Source organism: Oncorhynchus gorbuscha, linkage group LG18, assembly GCF_021184085.1.
Source record: "Oncorhynchus gorbuscha isolate QuinsamMale2020 ecotype Even-year linkage group LG18, OgorEven_v1.0, whole genome shotgun sequence".
Lineage (NCBI taxonomy): Eukaryota > Metazoa > Chordata > Actinopteri > Salmoniformes > Salmonidae > Oncorhynchus > Oncorhynchus gorbuscha.
Window position 1 is genome coordinate 17,676,082 of NC_060190.1, and position 18,583 is coordinate 17,694,664.

At 45.8% G+C, this 18,583-nt stretch overlaps 1 protein-coding gene and 1 non-coding gene across 2 annotated transcripts in view; both read left to right on the forward strand.

The window, feature by feature from the left end:
- Positions 1 to 18,583, forward strand: part of LOC124004320 (ubiquitin carboxyl-terminal hydrolase 34-like) — a 78,316-nt gene that overhangs the window by 25,667 nt on the left and 34,066 nt on the right. The window contains exons 23-57 of the mRNA XM_046313148.1: positions 3,008 to 3,107; positions 3,416 to 3,578; positions 3,886 to 4,012; positions 4,378 to 4,525; positions 5,080 to 5,180; positions 5,438 to 5,641; positions 7,828 to 7,953; positions 8,504 to 8,626; positions 8,736 to 8,819; positions 8,925 to 9,011; positions 9,329 to 9,529; positions 10,059 to 10,123; positions 10,540 to 10,598; positions 10,785 to 10,909; positions 11,292 to 11,444; positions 11,622 to 11,782; positions 12,069 to 12,373; positions 12,818 to 12,981; positions 13,381 to 13,446; positions 13,621 to 13,824; positions 14,058 to 14,135; positions 14,434 to 14,528; positions 14,778 to 14,950; positions 15,342 to 15,492; positions 15,655 to 15,733; positions 15,831 to 15,884; positions 15,985 to 16,080; positions 16,186 to 16,250; positions 16,552 to 16,627; positions 16,762 to 16,809; positions 16,988 to 17,053; positions 17,159 to 17,239; positions 17,333 to 17,418; positions 18,008 to 18,176; positions 18,455 to 18,529. Of these exons, the coding sequence (XP_046169104.1) occupies positions 3,008 to 3,107; positions 3,416 to 3,578; positions 3,886 to 4,012; positions 4,378 to 4,525; positions 5,080 to 5,180; positions 5,438 to 5,641; positions 7,828 to 7,953; positions 8,504 to 8,626; positions 8,736 to 8,819; positions 8,925 to 9,011; positions 9,329 to 9,529; positions 10,059 to 10,123; positions 10,540 to 10,598; positions 10,785 to 10,909; positions 11,292 to 11,444; positions 11,622 to 11,782; positions 12,069 to 12,373; positions 12,818 to 12,981; positions 13,381 to 13,446; positions 13,621 to 13,824; positions 14,058 to 14,135; positions 14,434 to 14,528; positions 14,778 to 14,950; positions 15,342 to 15,492; positions 15,655 to 15,733; positions 15,831 to 15,884; positions 15,985 to 16,080; positions 16,186 to 16,250; positions 16,552 to 16,627; positions 16,762 to 16,809; positions 16,988 to 17,053; positions 17,159 to 17,239; positions 17,333 to 17,418; positions 18,008 to 18,176; positions 18,455 to 18,529 (4,158 nt within the window). The remainder of the gene's footprint in view (positions 1 to 3,007; positions 3,108 to 3,415; positions 3,579 to 3,885; positions 4,013 to 4,377; positions 4,526 to 5,079; positions 5,181 to 5,437; positions 5,642 to 7,827; positions 7,954 to 8,503; positions 8,627 to 8,735; positions 8,820 to 8,924; positions 9,012 to 9,328; positions 9,530 to 10,058; positions 10,124 to 10,539; positions 10,599 to 10,784; positions 10,910 to 11,291; positions 11,445 to 11,621; positions 11,783 to 12,068; positions 12,374 to 12,817; positions 12,982 to 13,380; positions 13,447 to 13,620; positions 13,825 to 14,057; positions 14,136 to 14,433; positions 14,529 to 14,777; positions 14,951 to 15,341; positions 15,493 to 15,654; positions 15,734 to 15,830; positions 15,885 to 15,984; positions 16,081 to 16,185; positions 16,251 to 16,551; positions 16,628 to 16,761; positions 16,810 to 16,987; positions 17,054 to 17,158; positions 17,240 to 17,332; positions 17,419 to 18,007; positions 18,177 to 18,454; positions 18,530 to 18,583) is intronic.
- On the forward strand, positions 17,611 to 17,745 carry LOC124004462. The gene has a single exon (XR_006833446.1). It is a non-coding gene; the product is annotated as a small nucleolar RNA SNORA17 (small nucleolar RNA).

Sequence of the window (18,583 nt, forward strand, 5' to 3'; positions counted from 1 at the left end):
AAAACAATTCAACTATAGTTGCAAACAAAATAAATATACAGTTGAAATCGGAAGTTTACATACACTTAGGTTGGAGTCATTAAAACTCGTTTTTCAACCACTCCACAAATGTCTAGTTAACAAACTATAGTTTTGGCAAGTCGGTTGGGACGTCTACTTTGTGCATGACACAATTAATTTTTCCAACAATTGTTTACAGACAGATTATTTCACTTATAATTCACTGTATCACAATTCCAGTGGGTCAGAAGTTTAAATACACTAAGTTGTCTGTGCCTTTAAACAGCTTGGAAAATTCCAGAAAATGTAATGGCTTTAGAAGCTTCTGATAGGCTAATTGACATAATTTGAGTCAATTGGAGGTGTACCTGTGGATGTATTTCAAGGCCTACCTTCAAACTCAGTGCCTCTTTGCTTGACATCATGGGAAAATAAAAAGAAATCAGCCAAGACCGCAGAAAAAAATTGTGGACCTCCGTAAGTCTGGTTCATCCTTGGGAACAATTTCCAAATGCTACAAGGTACCACGTTCATCTGTACAAACAATAGTACACAAGTATAAACACCATAGCACCATGCAGCCGTCATACCGCTCAGGAAGGAGACGTGTTCTGTCTCCTAGAGATGAACGCACTTCGGTGTGAAAAGTGCAAATCAATCCCAGAACAACAGCAAAGGACCTTGTGAAGATGCTGGAGGAAACGGGGACAAAAGTATCTATATCCACAGTTAAACGTGTCCTATATCGACATAACCTTAAAGGCTGCTCAGCAAGGAAGAAGCCACTGCTCCAAAACCGCCATAATCAAGCCAGACTACGGATTGCAACTGCACATGGGGACGAAGATCATGCTTTTTGGAGAAATGTCCTTTGGTCTGACGAAACAACAAAAATAGAACTGTTTGGCCATAATGATCATCGTTATGTTTGGAGGGAAAAGGGGGAGGCTTGCAAGCCAAAGATCACCATCCCAACTGTGAAGCATGGTGGTGGCAGCATCATGCTGTGGGGGTGCTTTGCTGCAGTAGGGACTGGTGCACTTCACAAAATAGATGGCGGCATGAGACAGGATAATTACGTGGATATATTGAAGCAACATCTCAAGACATCAGTCAGGAAGTTAAAGCTTGGTTGCAAATGGGTTTTCCAAATGAACAATGACCCCAAGCATACTTCCAAAGTTGTGGCAAAATGGCTTAAGGACAACAAAGTCAAAGTATTGGAGTGGCCATCACAAATCCCTGACCTCAATCCCATAGAATATTTGTTGCCAGAACTGAAAAAGCATGTGCGAGCAAGGAGGTCTACAAACCTGACTCAGTTACACCAGCTTTGTCAGGAGAAATGGGCCAAAATTTACCCAACTTTTGTGGGAGGCTACCTGAAACATTTGACCCAAGTAAAAAAAATGAAAGGCAATGCTACCAAATACTAATTGAGTGCATGTAAACGTCTGACCCACTGGGAATGTGATGAAGGAAATAAAAGCTGAAATTAATCATTTTCTGTTCTGACATTTCACATTCTTAAAATAAAGTGCTGATCCTAACTGCCCTAAAACAGGGAATTTGTCCTAGGATTAAATGTCAGGAATTGTGAGAAAGGTGTATGTAAACTTCTGACTTCAACTGTAGGTATAAAATATATTATTTTTAGCTGCTTGCCTGTTTTACATGTTATTTTGGCATTAATACGTGTCATATCAATTTGCATTTGGTTCCTTGGGTTGAGTTTTAGCACCAACTCACAAAACCCCCGTTTTAAATTGGGGCCATGTCTTTACAGATGTAACAGCTGCCGTTACAATTTATCTCCTTCCATCTTCGTGATTCTTTGCCATTTGTAGTGCCGCGGGCAAACGCCTCTTGCAACTTCTGAGTCGGTTGTTTGTTTTGAGAACTCGCTCCGTACTGTTTCACATGCTTCTTGTGTAGGTTGTAAAAGAGGTTAGTGGTGTTTGAGTCTGTTGGGACCGGCCTGCGGCATATTTTGCGGAGGAAGAATTTCTGGTCCGTGTCCGACTTTTCATACCCACACCACATAAACAGCGCTGTGCGTCAAGCATTGCTAAGAGCGGCTGGCAAACGCAGTAAAGTTTAAATGAATGCTTACGAGCCTGCTGCTGCCTACCACCGCTCAGTCAGACTGCTCTATCAAATTATAGACTTAATTATAATATAATGTAATATAATAACATAAATACAAGCCTTTGGTAAAATCCGGAAACTTTCATTTCGATAGCAAAACGTTTATTCTTTCTGTGAAAACGGAACCGTTCCTTATTTGATCGAACGGGTGGCATCCCCAAGTCTAAATATTGCTGTTACATTGCACAACCTTCAATGTTATGTCATAATTATGTAAAACTTTGGCAAATTAGTTCGCAACGAGCCTGGCGGCCCAAGCTGATGCATTTACCCTGACTCTGCGTGCAATGAACGCAAGAGAAGTGACACAATTTCCCTACTTAATATTGCCTGCCAACATGAATTTCTTTTAACTAAATATGCAGGTTTAAGAAAATATACTTGTGTATTGATTTTAAGAAAGGCATTGATGTTTATGGTTAGGTACACGTTGGAGCAAGGTACATTCGTGCAACGTTTGTGCTTTAGTTAAATCATCACCCGTTTGGTGAATTAGGAAGTAATTTGATGATAAATTAACACACAGCATTGATTATATGCAACGCAGGACAAGCTAGTTAACCTAGTAATGTCATCAACCATGTGTAGTTAACTAGTGATTATGTGAAGATGTAAAAAAACAAACAAAAAAACAAGGTAAGTTTTATGCTATCTTGCACCTTACTTTGACTCCTTGCTGCACTCGCGTTACAGGTGGTCAGCCTGAGTGTGATTTGCGACACAAAATAAACGACAGACCATAATATGAAACGATAGAAGAACGTCTATCGTCACACGATCATAACGCCCAGCCCTAGTTGTCACCTTGTCAACACTTGTCTATGACCTCTAACATTTGACCCCTCCTCCCTCTCTGTAGCTGTGTGGCATGGACCAGCTGTGGGGTATTGCCCTCAGGGCCCAGTCTGCAGACATCAGCCGCGCTGCCATCCAGTACATCAACTCCTACTACATCAACGGTCAGTGGACCTCCGTTGGTAGCTGATACATGGTTGAAGACTAGTAGTAGTATTTCTCTACCATTTCATCCTTGATTTATATTGCGAAAAACTTAAGTGAATCCCTGTCCACAGCAGTAGGTCTAGATTCAGGTGTTGGACCCAAAACATCCTAGTTTATAGTCATTATATTGAACGAGCGGTTTTAGATGTTTGCGTTGACGCTAGGCTTCTTTAAACGTGCCCATGATGACCTACTGATTTACGATTTTGACCGATATTGATTCTGTGTGTGTGCCTGCCCTCCTGTGTCCGTCTCCGTCCCCCAGCTGGTAAGACGGGCCTGGAGAAGGAGCAGGAGTTCATCAGTAAGTGCATGGAGAGTCTGATGATGACCTCTGCCAACCTGGAGAAGGACGCCCACTCCAGCCTCACCGTCATCGAGAGGGGCCTGCTCATGCTCAAGACCCACCTGGAGGCCTTCCGACGCAGGTAGGGAGTGCACACACACACACACACACACACACACACTCACAGAAACGATGCACAGAAACTCACACAGAGAAATACACACGCTCCTTGTCTCCATCCGCTCAACCTGTGTACTTTAAGCCCTGAACCTATAAATCAAACCAGAACACCGCTTATCCTCAACTATATTACTGACTCACCTAGTAGAGATCATCCCTGGACCTGGAGAGCTAATTTCAACCAGCGCTAAGAACCGTGTGTCTTTATGGCGCTCTCTCTCACTTTCTCCCTACCCCCCAACACTCTTTGTCTCCTGCCCCCTCTCCAGGTTTGCGTACCACCTGCGTCAGTGGCAGATCGAGGGCACGGGCATCAGCAGCCACCTGAAGGCGCTGAGCGACAAGCAGTCTCTGCCACTGAGGATCGTGTGCCAGCCCGCCGGCCTGCCCGACAAGGTACCCAAGAAAGTACCCAGCATCTTGGTACTTAATTATTAACCCTTGGTAGATTGGCACACTCAAATGCTCTTGTTGTTCTGTGGTGTTAGGAAGAATCTACAGGCCACGATGTCAAAATGAATGGAAACGATTGGTGCAAGCTAATTTCATACTTTTATGGATTGGAAATATGTTTTTTTGATACTACTGTGAATGCTGTGTTCTCATTCTAGATGTTTGTAAGGATGTTTTTCTAACACACTTTTTCTGTGTGTGTGCCTGTTTGTGCGCCTGTGTGTCTGTTTGGCCACTTGCGTGTGTGTGTGTGTGTGTGTGTGTGTGTGTGTGTGTGTCTACGTTCCTACCTGTGTGTGTGGTACCAGATGACCATCGAGATGTACCCCAGTGACCAGGTGGCAGACCTGCGGGCTGAGGTGACCCACTGGTACGAGAACCTGCAGAAGGAGCAGATGAACCAACAGGCCCAGCTGCAGGAGTTTGGACAGAGCAGCCGCCAGGGGGACTTCCCAGGTCTCTCACCTTTGACCCCTGATCCAGTGTAGCGCCAATACTAATGGAGAGTCTCGATTGACTTTCCTTGATTCTTCGCATCCTCTCCTCGATTCCTCGCGTCCTCTCCTCGCCTTCTTAAAACCAAATGGATGAGAAGGAGTGGATGAGTATGCGATTGGATGGAATGAAGGAAATGCTATTGAGATTCTCCCCAAGGCTGTTGCTTCCTTCCCTTATTGAAGTAATCACTGATCGCACAGTGTATTTTGTAGCAGTGTTTCCGGGCTGGTCTCAGTAGGCTTGAATTTAATTTATTCCAATTCGACCTTTGTCCCAAAGGGCAGTTCCTATGCAGTGAATGGTTTCCTTACCGCCTCATTAGAAATGTACACTTCCTTTGGTGGTTTATTGAAGCACTCCCCTAAGAAGGAAGGCTTACACCGTTTCTATGCAGTCCTTTCAGAGTTGTGGTTATTCACTAAGGGAAAGGAGCAAGTTCATGGATCAAAAGCCACTTTTCGTGTTGGGTGTTTCGACAGTCTGCGTTTCTAACGCGCGTGCATTTCCTTCAGGTGGTTTGATGGGTCCGGTCAGAATGATCTCCTCTGGCCATGAGCTCACCACGGACTACGATGAGAAGACCCTGCATGAGCTGGGCTTCAAAGACATGCAGGTAAATACCTGCACACGCTTGGCAGTCTGCCTGTAGGTGTACACATTCACACACTAGAGCCGGGATTCAATCCCATCGCGGGTTATTAGGCATTATGCCTTTTAAAGGCCATTTCGCATTGAGCCGACATATGCAGAGTTTACGCGAAGGAGTTCTCTGCCAACCTGGGACCATTGCTTTTAAAAGCCGCAGTGCCTATAACCTGTGATTGGTCCCCTATCTATTGCACTCATGCCTCACCCTACCCTCATTTACAGATGGTGTTTGTCTCGCTGGGCGCCCCACGGCGGGAGCGTAAGGGCGAGGGGGTGCAGCTTCCGGCCTCGTGTCTCCCCCCGCCCCAGAAGGAGCACATCCCCATGCTACTGCTGCTCCAGGAGCCTCACCTCACCACCCTGTTCGACCTGCTGGAGATGCTGGCTTGCTTCAAACCCCCCAGTGCCCTGGGAGACAGCCCCGAGGTGGGTCATGGAGAGTGTGCGTGGGTTAGGGCTGTGTGTGAGGGGATGTCGAGGCTGTGTGAGATGCCAGCCTGCTTTAAGCTCCCCAGAGGGCAAGGGGGGCCCTGGACAGTCCCATGGTGTGTGTGGGGGGGGAACAAAGTGGGGTTGGCAGGTCGGTGTGTGTGTGTGTATGAGGGGGTTGTAATATTGGGGGAAGAGTGGGTGAATCCCTTTCGCATCTCCGTGTGTGTGTGTGTTTGGGGATGGATTTCATTGTATAATTGTAACATTTTTAGTCTATTAGACGCCCTTAATAATCTAGCTAAGGAAATCAGAAAGCAACAGAGCTTTTGAAAAAGCAGCTTGGAAACGGCTACCAACCAGACTCTAAATACTCTCCATCCGATTAAATGTCAAATAGACTTTGAACAAATATCCCTTCCAGAATATAAATGAGGTTCTTCCTTCCAGGTGCATCATGCATAATGCATCACGACTGTCCAATTGTCTTCTGGCAGTCGTTTGATAGTTCAGTAAAACGAACTGCAGGGCTGTGTCCCAAATGCCATCCATATTCCCTTTATAGTGCACTATTTTTGACCAGGGCTCATATGTTCTGGTTGATTAGTAGTGCACCATATAGAGAATAGATGCAAAGTAGTGCACTATGTAGGGAATGGGTGCCATTTGGGACTCAGCCCTGGAAGGAGTTGTGCATAGGATGTAAGGCGCTCATCTGTCAACGTGTATCTTTTAGTCACAGCGTCGGGAGCCGTCTCGTTTTGAAATGCAAAGTCATCCGGCGGTCAGCGCTTTTTATAGTCTCTCCCTTCACAGGGACTCTGAGAGAGGGGTTATCCAGTGTGCTGTTTGTACGTCACTCTCTCTCTTTTGCATTTATTTATCCCTCTATTCCCCCTCTTCACTTCCTCACATCTAACACTCACCTGATCTGACCAGAACGTTAAAACAATTACTTGAGTCAAAATGAGCTATTGACTATGAGTGTGTGTGCCTGCCTTCGGATGTGTTTATAGGCAGTGGTGGAAAAGTACCCAATTGTCATACTTGAGTAACTTTCCATTAAGGTATTTATATTTTTACTCAAGTAAAAGTCACCCAGTAATATATTACTTGAGTTAAAGTCCCAAATGAATTTTGTTCTAAATATACTTAAGTATCAAAAGTATAAATCATTTCAATTTCCTTCTATTAAGCAAAGCAGGTGGACCTGTTTTCTTGTTTTTAAAATGTATGGATAGACAGGGACACACTCCAACACTCAGACATCATTTACAGATAGCCAGGGGCACACTCCAACACTCAGACATCATTTACAGATAGCCAGGGGCACACTCCAACACTCAGACATCATTTACAGATAGCCAGGGGCACACTCCAACACTCAGACATCATTTACAGATAGCCAGGGGCACACTCCAACACTCAGACATCATTTTCAAACAAGGCATTTGGGTTTAGTGAATCCGCCAGATCCGAGGTAGAAGGGATTTATTTAATTATAGCAATAATGAGGCTGCCCCCCCACATCCTGTCGTTATCCACACGTGGGTTGTTGTCTTATCCCCACTCTGGCTTAGTTTCCCAGATGCAAGGATGATTTTGAGACAATGAGGGATTGTTCTACTCCTAAGCTATTTCTAGTAAAACACATTCTTGTCTCTGTAATGCAGTCTTTAACTCATTTGTCTGCTCAAGCCATCTCCAGTGGCCATACGCCCAGATTATCTGCAGGGAAATAGTGGGGCCCATGAAAACACAGACACTAACAGGACAGAAATGTCTTATTAGTCAAATATTAAGTGTTAACCATTAATATAAAATAAACCAGGTAATTATGCAATTGTTGTCTTGATAGGTGAGTGAATTGGACTATTTACCTGTCCTGCTAAGGATTCAAAATGTAACAAGTACTTTTGGGTGTCTGGGGAAAATGAGTAAAAGTACCTTATTTTCTTTAGGAATGTAGTCAAGTAAAAGTTGTCCCAAAAAAATAGAGAAGTACAGATACCCCATAAAACTACTTTAGAAAAAATACTTTAAAGTACTACTTAAGTACTTTACACCACTGTTTATAGGACTTCTCTATTGCCGCTGTGTGTGTGGGTTCTGTCACTGTGACAGCAGAAAATAACGCATTTCTGTTCCTATCTCTAAATACAGTCTTTTATTGTACTCTCCAGAACCTACGATGTGAGGAGCTGCACCTCCATGCTGAGAACCTGTCGAGGCGCGTCTGGGAGCTGCTCATGCTGCTGCCCACCTGCCCCAACATGCTGCTGGCCTTCCAGAACATCGCCGATGACGCGGTATGTCACCTATTCTCACACCCACTCCCCACCACACTGTCGCCGCACTCCCCGCCACACTGTCGCCGCCCTCCCCGCCACACTGTCGCCGCCCTCCCCGCCACACTGTCGCCGCCCTCCCCGCCACACTGTCGCCGCCCTCCCCGCCACACTGTCGCCGCCCTCCCCGCCACACTGTCGCCGCACTCCCCGCCACACTGTCTGCCGCACTCCCCGCCACACTGTCACACATTAATCTATTCACTACCACTGACACACTTCCCCAATACTGTTGGGCACCTGCCACCAGGCCTGCTTATACCTTTGCGTCATGCTCATTCGTTTCTACTTGTATTTCTTAAACATTCCCAGGGCCCCAGGAGTGTACGTTTTTGTTCCAGCCCATCACGTACACACCTCATTCAACATATCAATGTCCTGCCGATTAGTTGAGTTGTTCAATGAGGCGTGCTTGTTCTGACCCACTTTGCACACCAATCAAACACATGGACATGAATGACAGCATGAAGATATACGTCCTGTCTCATGTGTGCTCTCTGTCTGTCCGTAGGGAGGCGAGGGTCTGTGCTGGAAGGACCTGCTGAGGATCAAGAGCCCCCACAAGCTACTGTACGCCCTGGAGATCATAGAGGCCCTGGGCAAGCCCAACCGACGTATCCACCGGGAATCCACGGTACTACTGGGGCTACATACATACATACACAGTCGTATGCACACCCTCGCTCTGCTCACTGATTCAAACACGCGTATGAATGACCCCTGTGTTGTCCATCTGTGTCCAGGGGAGCTACAGTGACCTGTACCCGGACTCTGACGACTCCAGCGAGGACCAGATAGAGAACAGTAAGAACTCCTGGAGCTGCAAGGTACGCCTCTTTTTAAACGGTCTAACTCTCGTACTGTACACCCTTATACAAACCACTTATCAATCAAGTCAACTCCATTTCCTGTTTTTCGCTCTCTTTTTACAGTTTGTGTCGTCTGGAGGGCTTCAGTTGCTGTTGGAGATCTTCAACTCTGCCATTCTGGAGCCCAAAGACCAGGAGTCTTGGACAGTGGTGGGTGGATCAGAACAGCATTCTAATACGTGGAGGAAATGGAATAGAATGGGTTGTATAGATTAAACTAAATAAAGTTGAAGTCTCAGTACATTAGTCAAATGATGAGTGGTAATGATTCTGTAAAAGAGTTATTCACACATTGAAAACTGAGTTGCTGATTTATCCAATTTGAAAGTGGACAATCATAAATAATATATGAAAACATGGGGGAATGAACAGGACAGATATAAAACTAAGTCAAAAATAGTTTTTAAGACAATGTTCTGTAGTTGGTATTAAGGTTTAACATGGGTCATATCTCTCTCTCTCTCCAGTGGTTGTTGGACTGCCTGGCTTGCCTGCTTAAGCTCATCTGCCAGTTTGCGGTGGACCCGGCCGACCTGGACCTGGCCTACCCTGACGTCTTCTCCTGGTCGGGCCTCACCGACAGCCAGCGCAAAAGGGCCTGGCCTGGCAAGTCCCGCAAGTCCGCCGGCGACCACGGCAAGGGCCTGCACATCCCCCGCCTCACTGAGGTACGTTGATCCTCAGCTAAATGCTAACCGCTGGGTGAGGAGTTGCCATCCTTAACTCTTTATGTGCAGGAAATACAGAAACTTATAGTAACCCCAGATTGAGCAACCAGTAATAAAAGATTAATAAAACATTTTAATTTAGTCATTTTAACTTAATTTCTGAACTAAAGGCAACATTTCTGTCGAAAGTGGAATGTCCTGCAGCCTCTTTCTCTCCCATCTATTTCCTCTCCTCTTTTCTCCTGGAGCACTCTTCTGTTGCCTCTCCCTCTGGAGCACTCTTCTGTTGCCTCTCCCTCTGGAGCACTCTTCTGTTGCCTCTCCCTCTGGAGCACCCTTCTGTTGCCTCTCCCTCTGGAGCACCCTTCTGTTGCCTCTCCCTCTGGAGCACCCTTCTGTTGCCTCTCCCTCTGGAGCACCCTTCTGTTTCTCTGTACTTCCCTCCCTGTGGTGTCTTGAACTATTCCCATTGTTAATTTTATCCATCTTAAATAAACACTTGATAAACCTCCCTTTTTATTCTTGTCAGGTCTTCCTAGGCCTTGTCCAAGGCACCAACCTGATCCAGCGCTTGATCAACGTGGCCTACACCTAAGGTATGAGGTGGCTGTAAATTACATTTAGTATGTCCCGTAAGTGGTTTAAAGCCTGCCATACCCACTTTAGAAAGTCTGAGGCAATTTAATCTTAAAGTGCAGTTCACTATATTTTTCAGTATGCTAGCACACAGGTGAGACACAGGTGAGAACACCGAAGACGGGTGGCCTATGTTTCAATAGTCACACCAAGCACTAGTGTGTAGTACTTAACTACTTAGTATATTTGGTGTGGCGCAACGCATGTGGTCACACTCTCCATGCCAATGAAGGCTTTTGAATTTGAAGGATTACAAATGATTGGATTTGAAGGAATGTTTTAGGCATTCATTGTAAGTTTTATTGTTGTATGGACATCAGTGTGAAATGTTTTTGTACTGAAGGTTTCCCTCAACCTATCTTGACTACGTTTACTTCCTGTCTCACCTGCAGAGTTTTGAAGGCCCAGTCTGACCACCGGTCCCGTCATGAAGGTGAGCTAAATGCTACGTATGCTTAAATAATGTTCATCTCTACATGAAAAGCCCCACAGATTTCTTTTCTCACACACGTTTTGCACTGAAAGGACCACTTTCATAGCCTCCTGTCCATTCTGTTTGTGCTTAAGCACATTGTTCTTAGTAGTATCACATGTCTAATGTGTTATTCCTATGTTCCAGTGACCCACTACTCCATGTGGCTGCTGGTGAGCTGGGCCCACTGCTGCTCTACGGTCAAGTCCAGTCTGGCCGACAGCGACCACCTCCACGACTGGCTCAAGAAGCTCACCCTGCTGGTGCCGGAGGTGAGATCTGGGGGGGGGAAATGATGAACAACTGCTATCTAGTATTGTCTTCATCTTGCTTTTCTTTTCCCTACCTAAAAACATGACTTTGATTTGTTTCAGTTTAACATTTGTGGGTATTTCCATCTAAAAATATTGTTTCTGGAAAGAATCTAGCTATACCGCGATTTGTTGATTTGTTCACTATCCTATTTTGATGCCTCTGAAATACTAACAACTCTGACCCAATTGATCCGTGTGACTTTGGTAACACAAGACACTCAAGTTAACACGATACTTTCCTCTATTTGATGTTGTTACCAAGGTCACCCGGATCAACTGGGTCACAGAATCGTATAAATAGAAATGCAAATGGAATGAGTGTGTGTCGTGTCCTTCTCAGACGGCGGTGCGTCACGAGGCGTGTAACGGCCTGTACAAGCTGTCCCTGTCTGGTCTGGACGGAGGAGAGTCCATAAACAGGTCCTTCCTGCTGCTGGCTGCCTCCACGCTGCTCAAGTTCCTCCCCGACGCACAGGCCCTCAAACCACTGCGGGTGGGTACAGCACGCATATAGACAAGCATATATATACACACACACACAAGCACCATTTTGTTGTACTGTATACTGACTAAAACACATGTGTTCAGTGTGGGTTATTCACTTCCTAGGTCAAGTTAGATGCCTAATGTAAGTGAAGGGGCTCTGTAGCTGATGTGGTCATGTGTTCAGGTGGAGGACTACGAAGAGGAGCCCGTGCTGAGGACGGGCTGTAAGGAGTACTTCTGGCTGCTGTGCAAGCTCATCGACAACATCCACGTCAAAGACGCCAGCCAAACCACTCTGTTGGACCTGGACGCTTTAGCCAGACACCTGGCCGACTGCATCCGGAGGTGAGTCCAAGATGAATCCAAGACCAGTTCGGCACTCTGAAACGGCATCCTATTGCCTATTTAGGGCGCTACCTTTGATGGACCGCCGGCTCGGGCCAAAAGTAGCGCACTATTGGAAATGGGATCAACCCAGGTCTCTCTTGAATTAGATATTTTATGTGTGATTGCTTGCGTTGTCCACATTCTTGCTGGAGCACGAAGGCCAGCTCAGTTCAAATACACAAGACTGTTTTTAAACCAGTTCGACAATGAAGTTTGCTTGATCAAACGGTCTCTCTTTCCCCAGCCGTGAGATCCTAGACCAGCAGGACGGTGCGATCGAGGACGACGGTCTCACTGGCCTCCTGCGCCTCGCCACCAGCGTCCTCAAACACAAGCCCCCCTTCAAGTTCTCCCGCGAGGGCCAGGAGTTTCTGCGCGACGTCCACAACCTGCTCTTCCTCCTTCCCAGCCTGGCCGACCGCGCCCAGCCCAAGTGCAAGTCGCATGCGGCCCGCGCCGCCGCCTACGACCTCCTGGTGGAGACGGTGAAGGGCTCGGTGGAGAACTACAGGCTGCTTCACAACTGGGTCATGTCCCAGCACATGCAGAGTGAGAGGAACCTTTAGGAACCGTTAAATGCTACTAGGAATATTTGTCAGTGAGAGTAATGCATTGGTGGGAGGGCCCAAGGGAATGGAATGGGTATTGAATCTGACATTGTGCTGGCTGACCGAACTGAATATAGTTTTTTTGTCCATAAACTTGTTTTTTTTTTCAATTGGGGGGGGGATACTATACGCTGGTTTTAAACAAACATCCAAATAGCATCCCGTTGAACTCAGGCCTTCCTGTTGGTAATGTCTGCTCCATGGATTTCCATGACCGGATCAAATGAGCGGAGCAGTCTATTTAAGTTCAAGGTCCCATTGTAAATGATATGATTAGGATCCAATGTACATAACATAATCTTATATCCAGTATATTCTATTAGGTTCCTGAAAGATATGAAGATTTGTGTTTAGTTAATTCCATTGACATTTTTACCCCGCCCAGCCTCTCATGCCCCGTACAAGTGGGACTACTGGCCCCACGATGACGTGCGTGCCGAGTGTCGCTTCGTGGGCCTCACTAACCTGGGGGCCACCTGCTACCTGGCCTCCACTATCCAACAGCTCTACATGATCCCTGAGGCACGCCAGGCCGTCTTCACTGCTAAGGTCAGTCCAATACCGTGCACCTCTTTCTCCCTTTTTGTCCTATCGTACCTCTCTTGCTCTCCCTCATGCTTTACTTATACACCTCTCTTTCATTCTCTTTCTGTTTTTCTTGCTCTTGCTCTCTCTGGCTCTCTGTTTCTCTGTGCCTGTGATTGTAATGGATGATATTACAATGGTTCCTTTTTCACAGTGCTGTAGGTTGTATGGGGCAATTTCACCTCATCACGCTTGCGTGTGTATAGAACACTCATCTGGATGATACGCGGCAGCCATTTTGCGCTAGAATGCTCATCCCACACATGCTATTTCACTCCCTCTGCCACCTGAAGAATGCTTTGATGTTGAGGTTGTGAATGTTGTTTATTAATGAGAGTTGTGCGTTTTTTTTTTTCTCTCCAGTACGCAGAGGAGATTAAGCACAAGACCACCTTACTGGAGCTCCAGAAGATGTTCACCTATCTCATGGTACGCAGCCGGTCTCTCTCCTTCAGCCCTCTGTCACCCCTCTCGATCTCTCCTCAGTCCGATGACGAGAACAAACAGACATTGTCCCCGTAGAGACACGGCTACTTCAGTTTTGCTCCACTCCGCCTTTCTTCCGTTGCCTAATTCTTCTCCCCTCTCCATCCCTGGTTCCAGGAGAGCGAGAGGAAGGCGTACAACCCCCGTCCGTTCTGTAAGACCTACACCATGGACAAGCAGCCCCTGAACACGGGCGAGCAGAAGGACATGACCGAGTTCTTCACCGACCTCATCACCAAGATAGAGGAGATGTCCCAGGACCTGAAAAACACAGTGAAGACTCTCTTTGGCGGCGTCATCACCAACAATGTGGTCTCGCTGGTAAGAGTCACTGTTCTCCTTTAAATGTTTACCGGCGACATTTCCAAAGTACAAAATAATTATGTAAAGTGGTGCAAAACTCATTATAAACCGCATTAAATCACACTACGAGATTTACTGTCTTTTTTGTGCTTTGCATGATTCCTTTGCTCTACAAAAATTCACATCAAAATGTTGCGTGTGTGTGTGTGTGTGAAGCCATTCTCATTCAACTAATTTTCTCCATCCAACAGGACTGTGACCACGTGAGTCAGACAGCCGAGGAGTTCTACACAGTCCGGTGCCAGGTGGCCGACATGAAGAACATCTACGTAAGCACAACATCGCCATCAACACCGTTGACGTCGTTTAGAAGTGCAACCAAGTGTTATAGACTGGGGTTTTACCTTCCAATCACAAGTCTCAAGTCTCATAGCACTGTAGTGTCACACTGCTGCCTTCTATTCAGCTTGGAATTCTTACTCTGGCAATTGGAAACTTTTCCTCATGTCATCCTATGTTGTGCTCTGTTAGTCTGGTGTATTTTCTACGCTCCTAGTTCTTGTGGGCATACAGTACTGCATGTTGGCATGTTGCTAGAGACGTTGGTGTGTCTTTGTCGTTCCTCAGGAATCTCTGGACGAGGTGACCATCAAAGACACACTGGAGGGGGACAACATGTACACCTGCTCCCAGTGTGGCAAGAAAGTACGGGCCGAGAAGAGGTGAGTCGAGGAACCTGCTGGTCCAAATGCCTTGTACTTTCTCTCCTGAAAATAAGCAAAACATAATAAATTGGAGGTGGTAGTTGTATACTAGACATTTTTGGAACGGTTAGCTGGTTTTCCACCAGTTGATGTTGATTTGAAGAAATAACTTATTGACATCTCTAGTGTCTCTTTTTTTTGTTTTTTTGTCCAAGACCTGTGCTTATATTAATCTCCCTTCCCTTTCTCCATCCTGCTCTGTTCCAGGGCCTGCTTCAAGAAGCTTCCTCGCATCCTGAGCTTCAACACCATGCGCTACACCTTCAACATGGTCACCATGATGAAGGAGAAGGTCAACACGCACTTCTCCTTCCCCCTGCGCCTCGACATGACCCCCTACACTGAGGACTTCCTCATGGCCAAGGGCGACAGGAAAGAGGGTACGCGTCACTTCCTGTTCCGACAGACCCTCAACCACCTAATTTGGTTCTCCATAGGCCCTGTACTAAATTCACTTGTGTCACTATACTGTCTATTTGGTGTATTTGAAATCGGGTTGAATAGCAATATGAGGAGAATTCCCTTTTCATAGTCTGTAGAAAAAGGACAAATGTGCTGGATAGAAAAAATTATATTTGAAAACAAAGTCGTGTCTGTAATGCTCCCCAGTGATTTATCACCGCTATATGAGGAGTTTTGATCTTCTTGATATCTTCGTCAGGTCCACCTAGCCTATCAGAGGGCAAGCTAGGTGGAGCAACCAGCATGCCTTCAACCAATAATTGGAGGAATGGGTTGCTCATTGACGTGGTCCACTATACCCTACTACAGGTTTCCGGGAGGAGGGTGGGGCTAAGGTGGCGGAGAGCTACGAGTACGACCTAATCGGTGTCACGGTGCACACAGGCACGGCGGACGGCGGCCATTACTACAGTTTCATCCGAGACATCGTCAACCCGCATGCCTACAAGAATAACAAATGGTGAGGAATATCTCTGGCTCTAGTATTGAAATAAGATCAGTGGGGAATTTTTTTTAAAGGAGGTCTCATGTTATGGCCTTACGATACACTGTCCTGCATCTGAGTGCTTTTGAATTTTGGGGAATATAACCGACTGTCATTAACTTAGTTTGCTTTTCTCAGGTACCTTTTCAACGATGCCGAGGTGAAGCCGTTTGATTCAGCCCAGCTAGCCTCCGAGTGCTTCGGTGGAGAGATGACGGTAAAATCCTCAAATAAAGACAAAGCTCCAGTGTTTTCCTTCTCATTTATACTTCTCAATTTTGAAATGTTTCGTCTCACCAACATATGTCTTTTAGACAAAAACATACGACTCGGTCACCGACAAGTTCATGGACTTCTCCTTTGAGAAGGTCAGTTTCCTTGTAAATCATTTTCTAAAGTGAAATTTAGTTGAATAAAATGATGGGTTTTAAAGTTGACAGTTTGTCCCGCCCGTGTCTCTCCCTCCAGACCCACAGTGCCTACATGCTTTTCTACAAGAGAGTGGAGCTCGAGGAGGAAAATGGCAAAGACTTTAACTTCGACGTTTCTCCAGATCTACTCGAGGTACCCGGCTGGTTACAATCTCATTGCACTCGCCTTTCGCACATTCTTTATTCTCTCAAAACTTTGAAATACTTATTCTGTGTTTCTTTTATTTTCTCTACTCAGTGGATTTGGCAAGACAACATGCAGTTTCTCCAGGACAAGAACATTTTCGAGCACACGTACTTTGGGTAAATGACACATTTATATACTAGCCATCATGACTACCTTTTCTGAAGCTTGAATGCAGACGTGATATTATTGAGAACTTATGTTAAGAGTACTTTGCTTGTGTGCCCGTGACTTGACCCTGAAATGTATAAATCGATTTGACCTATTAAGTACTGTCTCAATTAAAGCTCTTGTCCATTCAAATATGAATAGGGTCTTGATCTGTTAACCTGGTGTAAGTTATGTAGGGTGAAGTGTTGCCTTGGTGGATAAACTGTTCTGAAATCAGTGTTATGACTCTCTCTGTACTCTTACCTACAGGTTCATGTGGCAGCTTTGCAGCAGCATCCCTAGCACTTTACCAGACCCCAAAGCTATCTCCCTCATGACTGCCAAGGTACGACCGCACTTAAAGCCTTATTCTCGACCATATAACTTAATTTGAAAATCCTTAAACTTGACACAGATTTATTTATGGCTTTACACTTTGAATATCCTTTCCACTCTCACACTTCTCCTCCTTGGTTACAGCTTAGCACGTCATTTGTCCTGGAGACGTTCATTCACTCCAAGGAAAAGGTGAGTTGTCCCTCCTTACTGTCAGTGGGTGGCTCCCTCTAGTGGCCAGCCTCAATTGCAGTCAGGTTATTTTTCAGAGATTTCTTTTAAAATATTTTTTTTGCCCTCTGTATTACCGTGTGGAAGATGGTCTGTAACTTCGAGCCAAGGTTTGTCTAAATTTTGTCTGTGTTTTCAGCCCACCATGTTGCAGTGGATCGAGCTCCTGACCAAACAATTCAACAACAGCCAGGCAGCCTGCGAGGTAAATCGACTGTTTGTTGAAGCACAAATCGGGGACCACATATTGAACTGAATGGTTTTCAGTCATCAGGGTAATTGCTAACTTTGTGTGGTTGTGGTCTTTCAGTGGTTTTTGGACCGCATGGCTGATGACAACTGGTGGCCCATGCAGATCCTCATCAAGTGCCCCAATCAGATTGTTCGACAGGTGAGAGCCCCTTTCAGATTGTTCGGCAGTCACTCACACAGACACACAAACCACACACTCACTCACTCTATCTGCCCTGTTTTCCCCCATCAGATGTTTCAGAGGCTGTGTATCCATGTCATCCAGAGGCTGCGGCCAGTCCACGCCCACCTCTACCTACAACCTGGCATGGAGGACGGGTAGGAATGGTTGCTTATGTAGAAATCAATCAACCAATCAATCACTTACAGCTCAGAAACATGTTAATTTGTAAGCTTTATAGCGTAAACAATTGATGGCGTACATTTTATTTTTAGAATTTTTCCCACATTAAACTAGCTTCTGATATCCCATGAGTCGTCTATAACGTGGCTCTTGAGCTGATCATGTTTGCTGCCACTAGAGGCGATGCAGTGTGACATCACCGTGTTGTGTCTGTCTGTCATTAGCTGGCTGAGAGAAAGGTGCCACGTGTCACCAAGGTGTCCTATCACTTGTGGGCACTTGGAGTTTTGTGGCACAACATGGAGGGAAATGGTCACTAACCAAAAGTTTAGATTGATAATGTTCTGGACAAACTCAGGGAAAACTCCCAAGTTTAATTCCACTGTATCACCTGGGTCATGTTCATTAAGGTACTCGAGAATGTTTCAAAATGCTTTGCAACACAAAATGAAAATGGGAGTTCAAGGTAGTCCCTTTCTGTTTCAGTCCATTTTCATTTGTTTGGTACCGAATGAACATGACCTGAGAAGTTGTCTGATATGACTTCCTGTGTGCGGCCTCCAGGTCTGACGACATGGACGGGCCGGTGGAGGACATCGGCAGCCGCTCGTGCGTGACGCGCTTCGTCAAGACGCTGCTGTCCATCATGGAGCATGGCGTCAAGCCCCACAGCAAACACCTGACCGAGTACTTCGCCTTCCTCTACGAGTTTGCCAAGATGGGAGAGGAGGAGGTGGGTCGTGGATAACAATAGTCATTTTATAGGAATATGCTCTTGACACTTTAAAAATATCCCAAATGAGTTCCAAATGGCACCCTGTTACCGACAGTGTACTGCTTTTGACCAGAGCATGCTCTCTGAGTGCATACATTTTCAGTATTTTTTCTGTTTCTTGCAGGGCATGAACCCCATGACCTTGGTATTAACTCACCAAGATGTATGGCTAAAAGTCTTTTTAGAGAACAAAGTTTTTGCCAACGGTCTGTTTTTCTCTTTTGTCATTCCTCCAGAGTCAGTTCCTTCTGTCCCTACAAGCCATTTCTATCATGGTGCACTTCTACATGGGCACCAAGGGGCCTGAGAACGTAAGTAAACGCTAGTTTGTGTGTGTGTGTGTGTGTTACTGTGATGGTGTGTGT